This window comes from Zea mays, chromosome 1 (assembly GCF_902167145.1).
Source record: "Zea mays cultivar B73 chromosome 1, Zm-B73-REFERENCE-NAM-5.0, whole genome shotgun sequence".
In the NCBI taxonomy this organism is placed as follows: domain Eukaryota; kingdom Viridiplantae; phylum Streptophyta; class Magnoliopsida; order Poales; family Poaceae; genus Zea; species Zea mays.
This window is the reverse complement of record NC_050096.1, coordinates 56,420,539-56,427,866: the sequence shown is the minus strand read 5'-3', so window position 1 is coordinate 56,427,866 and position 7,328 is coordinate 56,420,539. Positions and strand designations below refer to the sequence as shown.

Sequence of the window (7,328 nt, the reverse complement as noted above, 5' to 3'; positions counted from 1 at the left end):
GACTAGATTCTTCAGAGATTGAGCGCATTTTCTTTGCTCGGTGATCGGGGGCTCCAAACCGACCGTGAGCGCATTCTCTCTACCGACTGCTTCCATCACGCCAAAGATCCACCGGCACGACTGGCGTGATCGACCGGCCGTGGCAGGGGGCAGGGGCAGGGGCAGACACAGCTGCGTACGCGCGCACGGCCGGATGCGTGCCCCCCGCGATCGCCGATGCCGCCGCGCCGCGCTGTTCCTGCGTCAGCAGCTGCTTGCTGAGGCCGCCGCGCGTGCCGTGCGCCGACCGGCCATCTTCGCGGCGCTGCGGCGGCTCAAGTATCGGGCCTGCAATGCATGCACGAGCGCCCGCCACACACAGCGGCAGGCCTGGCCCACTGCGGGAGACCAAACTTTCGGTGGGGCGCATCAGCAGCTCGCGTACAGATTGTGAAATCATGCGCGCGTGTGTGTGTCCTCTGTCCTGGTCCTCCTGGACCGCGTAGTTTTGACCTTCTTGTCCACCACCGCCGCGTACCAGAATCGACACATGCTGCGACAGTGCGTCCTGGCCTCTCTGCTGTACACTTTACACTATCATTTTTTTTTCTTTTTTTCTTTTGTATTCTACGAGTAATAACAACAAGAATGTTTGGAAACATTTCCGATCTCCCCATTACATATAACTTTGATCACGCGAGTGCTGCTCCCAATTCCCAAGGCCTGCACCATCTAGCAGGCCGTCAAGCCAGCCAGTTCCACACTTCCACTTCCACAGGCGCGCAGCCGGCCGCTCACGTAACGCCAACTCCCCTGTCTCCGCGCGGCTGCAGCCGACGCCGGCCTCTCTGTCCCCGTGTGTCCTGCTGCCTATCTTCGCTCCACGTCCACGGTGACACCATGCCGGCGCCCAAGTGGTTCCAGAAGCTCCGGGGGAGGAGGAGCAAGGGCAAGCAGCAAGGCCCGTGCGCCAGAGGCCTCGCCGCCGAGGACGCGCCGGCGCAGGGCCAGCGCCCGTCGTCGCTGCCAGCGCCCTGCGCCGTGTCCCCCAACCGGGCGTCCTACTACTTCGCCAGCGCGGACCGCGCGCGCCAGGACAGGGACCTCCCCTGCGCCGCCGACGCGGCGGCGGCCCTGCTGGACGTCCGCGTCGACGTGGTGCACCGCCGCGCGGGCGACCGGCGGCTCGGCGGCCTCGACGCGCCGCCCGGGACGCCCGAGCTCCAGCTGCGGCCCATCGTCACGAGGCCCCCCGTCGACGACGCCTCGGCCAGCGGTGGCGTCAGCAGCGCCAGCGCCACCACGTCGGCAGCCACCACGCCGTCCACCAGGGCGCGCAGGTTCCACGTGAGCTCGCCTATGGCCAGGCGCCGGCGCCGGCGCCGGTGCGACCACGACAGCGTCGCGATCAAGAAGGGGAAAGCGGCGGCCGCGGAGGAGGAGGAGGAGGAGGGGGAGGTGTCGCCGGTGCCGTCCCTGCGCGCGCCCACGCGGCGGCGAAGGCGGCGGTGGCTGTACGAGAGCCTGGTGGTGGTGAAGACGTCGTCGGACCCGGAGCGGGAGCTGGCGGAGAGCATGTCCGAGATGGTGGTGGCCAACGGCATCCGCTCGTCCGAGGACCTGGAGGAGCTCCTCGCGTGCTACCTCGCGCTCAACGCCGCCGAGCACCACCGCGCCGTCGTCGCCGCGTTCCGCCGCATCTGGCTCCTCCTCGACAAGCACAGGCTGCTGCTCATCTAGGCACATCGTGCAGCAGCCGCGCACCTCGCCAGCTGACGGCGCAGCTACCGTAGCGTAAACAGTGCTATCGTGTGAGCTGTGACGACGAACATGCTGCACGCCATGCCATGCCATGCCTGCATGCATCTTGCCGTGTTTATAATCGACACCTATTTTAGTTGAGTTGGTTGGTTCATCTTGATTGCACATTCGTGCCGCAATCGCGTTGCGACGGAGCTCTCATCTCTCTTGGTTGGATTGGATCACGCAAAGCTGACAGCATTTCTTGCTCGCTGTACGTGTGTCGGCACGCAACGCAAGGTTGAAGAAGAATGGAAGCACGCGCACAGTGCAGAGGAAGCGATGCGCGCGCTCCACAGGCCACACACAGCCCCCACTTTGGTTCCCAAAAACGAAAAGCGAGCGGAATCGTGTGCCTTTACAGCTCGATGCAGCAGAGGATCAATGCGAACCGAGCTGTTGATCACCGATCCTTCCTGTGGAATTTCGCTCTCACCATCGGCCAGCCCTAGCTAGAGATGGCCAAACGGGCCGCCCGGCCCGGCCCGGCCCGGGCCCGGTGAAGCCCGGCTAAAAACCGGGCCGGGCCTGCTGTGCCAGCGGGTTTAATTTTCTGTCCAAGCCCGGCCCGCAGCGGGCCTAAACGGGCCGGGCCGGCCCGTTTAGCACGAAAAAACGGACCTAAAAGCGGGCTAAACGGGCCGGTAATCACGTTTTAGTGTAAAAAAACCGGGCTTAACGGGCTTAGAGGTAAACGGGCCGTGCCGGGCTAGCCCGCCGTGCCTAGTTTCCTGTCCAAGCCCGCCCGCTTATTCTACCGTGCCGGGTTCGGACCGGGCCCAAAAAGCGGGCTTCGTGCCGGGCTCACGGGCCTCGTGCTTTTTGGACATCTATAGCCCTAGCCTCTAGTGGGGACTCACACACCGACTCTTTTTTTTCAATTTAATATTTTTTCCTAGAAAAATCACATTTACACTTTTGGTAGTTAAAATCTCGTTTTATAAGATCGGTGTCGTAGTTTATGATATAACATCGATGTTGTATTTTCAGCGCCGACCTTGGCGCCACGAAACTTTACATTGAGGTTGGTTTCTGTATATCACCTTGACTTCTTTCTCGTCTCACGCCTTATATATCCGACGAGGTTAGACTTACAAAAGACTAAACTGAATACTATTGTTACGTCCGTGTTACGTCCGCGTCAATGAACCGACCTCAACTTGCACGGCATCGTGTGGATTTATCTTATCCCTGCATGCATGGGGTTGGTCCCGATACTACGGGACTTCGGGTCTACGCGCTTGAATTTCCACTTATGTCCTCCTCCGCCCACGTCCGACTAAATAGCTCACGTGAGCTGCTCTGTCCGGCCCACGAAAGTCTTTTGGTGGCCCACAGACCGAATCCTAGTCACTGGGATCCAAGGGATATCTATCTCCACCCCTAAAGGTGTGCATCCAAAGCACCTAGACTTGTGAGGTTCGAGGATGATTTTGTACAACTTGACCTTTGATAAACACATGGAAATGATATAAAGCACGAAATAAATAACATAAACAAGGTATAATCAAAGCGTGCAATACTCAATCCATGTTCCAGGAGTCCACGATGTTTAGCTCACTTCTCAACTTACAAGATCTTCTCTCGTGAAGAGGCTTGGTGAAGAGACCAGCTAATTGGTTTTGGGTGCTCACATGGCTTAATTTTGGTATCTTTCCTCAGTGAGTGGTCCCTCAGAAAGTGGTTCCAGATGTTTATGTGCTTTTGTACGGCTGTGATCAAGAATAATTTACGCTATACGGATGACACTCTCGTTATCATGTAGGAGTAAGATTTTGTTTAGATTGTAGCCAAACTCGCTGAGTGTTTTGGAGGTGGCTATGTGGATTATGTTGATCGGTGTTAGCCCTCTTGATACTAGATTGTGTGTGGACGTGGAAGATGTGGTTGTGGTGTCGTACGCTCAATCTGCATCGAACGATGTTACCGTTTCCCGGTCCACTCGAGATGAATGTCGCGTTGGTAATGTTGTTGTGGTTAAAAATAAGATTTTAAACACCATAGATACAAACGTGGTTTTATTATTATTTATTTAAAAAAAAAGATGTCGTCCACACACGAGGCTAGTGAGGTGAATTTGGGAGCGGACCACCAACTACCCAACTAGCATCAGTAGCGTTCATACCCCGCAATTACAGTACTACCTATCATCTCCGGTCGTCTCGTCTGCCATGATGCCATCATTGTTTCACAGCGAGGCCGTCCCTTTCTCGCTGATTTTCCTTCTTTTTTTTTCTTCAAACGAGGCTGTGATGCCTGTCCCAGGCTCTCGCAGTGGTGGTATTTTAGGTTGGACAGTCCAAGACCGTCTGTCGAGTGTGGCATTTTTGGAATAGGGGTGTGTGGTGTGGGCGAGAAAGTCTTCTTTACCTTTTACCCAGCTACATACTGTGACTGTGAGTATGGAGCGACAGCACAGCAGTGTCCACTGCTCCAAGCTGATGAGAGGTGATAGCCACACACATCCTGCGCATCTGGTGTCGTCCATCTTCTGCCACTCGCATCAGTCTGCAGAGCGAGCACGCCCAAGTTCCAACACCGACCAAAACCAACCCTCTCTGCTCTGCAAGTTGAATACCAAGCTGCCAGTTTGCTCAGGGCCAGGGCGGATCGGAGTAGAAGAAAGCCTTTTCGGCGTCCGTGGCCTGGCTGCCACTGCCACTGCCAGGTGAGGAAAGAGGAAAGCTGCAAAAGCTGAGGTGGGATCCCTACCACAGCAGAGCAGGGGGCCCTGCCAGTGCGAGTGTGCCACCGTCCCTCCCGAGTGCAGTGCACAGCGCCGTGGGGCAACGCAACGGTCAGGGAAGAGATAGATGGCCGCCCTCTCAACTTTCTGGGAAGCAGGACATGGACATGTATTACAAAAAGTTTTGACGAAAGCTGCACCGGCCTAGACTAGAGCGAGCGAGCGAGCTATAAAAGAAGCTTTATTAATTAGATTGGGTAGAAAGTTCAGGCCAAAAGTCTGATTTTGCTCTAATACAAAACTGAAAGCACCTCGCACCTTGGTTTTACATTTGGTGAAGGTGAACCACTCTAACAAAAATTACCCATTTGTCACTAGTTGTAAAAATATCGGTTCATATTTTTTCTTCTCCCCTGTCTTCGACCTCTTCCCGTTTGTGATTTCTTCCCATCCGTGAGATCGTGATCCATTTCTCGTCATGTGTGCTCTCTCCAATCGGTGGTGGCACTCCTTTCTCTCTCATGTGCATGTGCACCGGCTACCCCTCATCTAGCCTCCTCGGGATATGGTCATCCCCTCGAGCATGACCCTAGCTTTGGCCATCTTGCAGGGACCTCGACCGCCACATAGGTGAACGCTCGCGTTCCACCGTCTCGAGCCGCCATGTGGGTGAGTGCGACTGTTGGAACCTGCTCTCAGTCGCAAGGAGGCCAACAAGAGTGAACAGTGATGACGACAGGGTTACGTGCTAGAAAGCAATAGCTCTGTTAATCTGGCCTCTCACGGGCACTGTGCAGGGGTATTTATAGGTACCTGAGCGCGCAGCGCCTTGAGCTAAGGACGCATGTGCCCTCAGCTACCTAGGTTATCCCCAGAATATTCCCGTAAAGCGGGGTTACAGACCGTAATTACAGGGATGCCTTTACAAATTGGGCCCGTAACGCACGGCGGCCACGCGGGGCCCGTTACGATGGGCCGGATCACACGTGGGCCTCTGAGCTGGACGAGGCCGCACTGTGGGATGCCCTTCGTCGCCGGTCTTCGTCTGGTGCGGAACAAGCGAAGGGTGTCCCTGCCTGTTTTGTTTCTGTTAGCTCAGCTGCTGCATCGAAGGCTTCGAGCGAAGGGTGGCGCCTTTGCCTTCGCCCTAACATTTGCCCTCCGAGGGACCAGTTCGACAAAGTCACCTGGTGCCGAAGACGTCGCTAGATGGCGGAGACGCTGCCCTCCCTCGAAGTGGTTCCGCGGGGGTTTTTGATATGACCGTTGATTGACGGCGTACTGTTGGATTGCGGGTTTCCCGAAGCGCCGCGCCCTGTTGGATTGCGGGTTTCCCGAAGAGCCGCGCCCTGCCTATAAAAGGGGGCGGGGGTCGGCGCTTTTTGAACTTCACTTTCCGCGCTCCGCGAAAACCCTAACCGCCCTTTCCGCCGTCTTGCTGCTCGTCTGCCCGCCGTGCCCTTGTTCGCCGGAGATCTGGCTCGAGTGAAGCAGACCGCCCGCCGCCACCGACGGTACGTAGCGATGCCGTCCTCGTCTTCTTCCGCTGCCGCTACGCCGCCGGCCGATCCCTCGCCGCCGGCCGCCGCCTCGTCTGAGGAGACGCTGAGTAGTTTGATGGCGGAAGAGTTGCGCGCCGACGACTCTGTTGATTTTGGCGTATCGCGGATGTCGTCGGTCCGCGTGCAAGATATGCAGCGGTTGGGTTACTTCGGCGGCGGAGTCGCTCGAGTCCCGGGGACGGAGGAAGTCCCCGAGCCGGAGGGCGAGTTGGTTGTTTTCGAGGCGTTCTTCGCCGCCGGACTCCGCTTGCCTGCGCACCGATTTGTTGGCGAAGTCCTGCGCAGGTTCAACGTTCAAATACATCAGCTGACACCGAATGCGATGGTGGCTCTGTCGAAGTATGTCTGGGCGACGACTTCGTACGGCGGACAGCCATCGGTCGAAGTTTTTGCGAAGTATTATTGTTTGCACTGGCAAAAGAGGATGATTAGAGACGAAGTTGCTCAGTTTGGGTCCTGCACATTCACGCCGAAGACCGGCAAAACCACGATGCAGGTAGTCGAGTTGGTTCCTTGCGCCCGCAACAAGTGGGGCAACTGGAATGAATTTTGGTTTTACGTTGCTGAGGGTACCGTCGAAGGCCATGAGGGACTCCCCGTGTCCGAGATGTGTTCTCATTTTTACTCAGCGTACCCGCCCTTTGAAGTGGTGGAGGAGGATGTGGACGAAGGGGCCCTTCGGTGCGCCGCCGGCCTGAGCAGTGGGCGCGACTTGGTTGAAGAATTTGTGGCGTACGGGGTATGGCCCTTGGCGCATGGCTGGGCGTTGGGCGAAGTGTGCCCTCGCCAGATGCCTTTCCATGGCGGAAGGGTGGTGCGGAGTCCCGCCTTCGCGCTGAATCTGCAAAACCGCGATCCGGCCGCCTTTGTGCGTGAGGCGGAGGATGGGGCGGTGCGGCTCGTTGGACGTTACGTGCCGAGGACAGAGGGCCAGCGCAGTTGGGATATCCGCGGGTCGAATGACCGTTTTTGAATTAAATCAATTGCCATATGACGACTACCCTGGTCAAGACGATGTGGACCGCCGTGGGAAGAAGCCGGCGGTGGAGACTGGAGACGACCCTGCGCCGGTGGCCGCCCCATCCTCTAAAAAGAGAAAATTAGGTACTGCTATGGGAGGACTTGGGGTTTTTGATGGTTTTGCTAGAGAGTTGATGAGGACGTGCGCGGCCCCCGGGGGGAAGGATGTCTTCGCCCGAGCTCCGGGAGTCTTCGGCTCGGATGCTGAGGGTTACCGGGGGTTGTTGGCCTAGGAATGTTCCTATCCCCCGCGCGGCTGGCGAGGACTTTTTTACATCTCG

General features: G+C 57.2%; 1 protein-coding gene across 1 annotated transcript; it reads left to right on the top strand.

The window, feature by feature from the left end:
- Positions 1–691: 691 nt before the first annotated feature.
- On the top strand, positions 692–1,878 carry LOC100285514 (uncharacterized). Its single transcript, NM_001158406.2, has one exon. The coding sequence runs from the start codon at positions 880–882 to the stop codon at positions 1,717–1,719; it is 840 nt and encodes a 279-aa protein (NP_001151878.1). The 5' UTR covers positions 692–879; the 3' UTR covers positions 1,720–1,878.
- Positions 1,879–7,328: the final 5,450 nt, after the last annotated feature.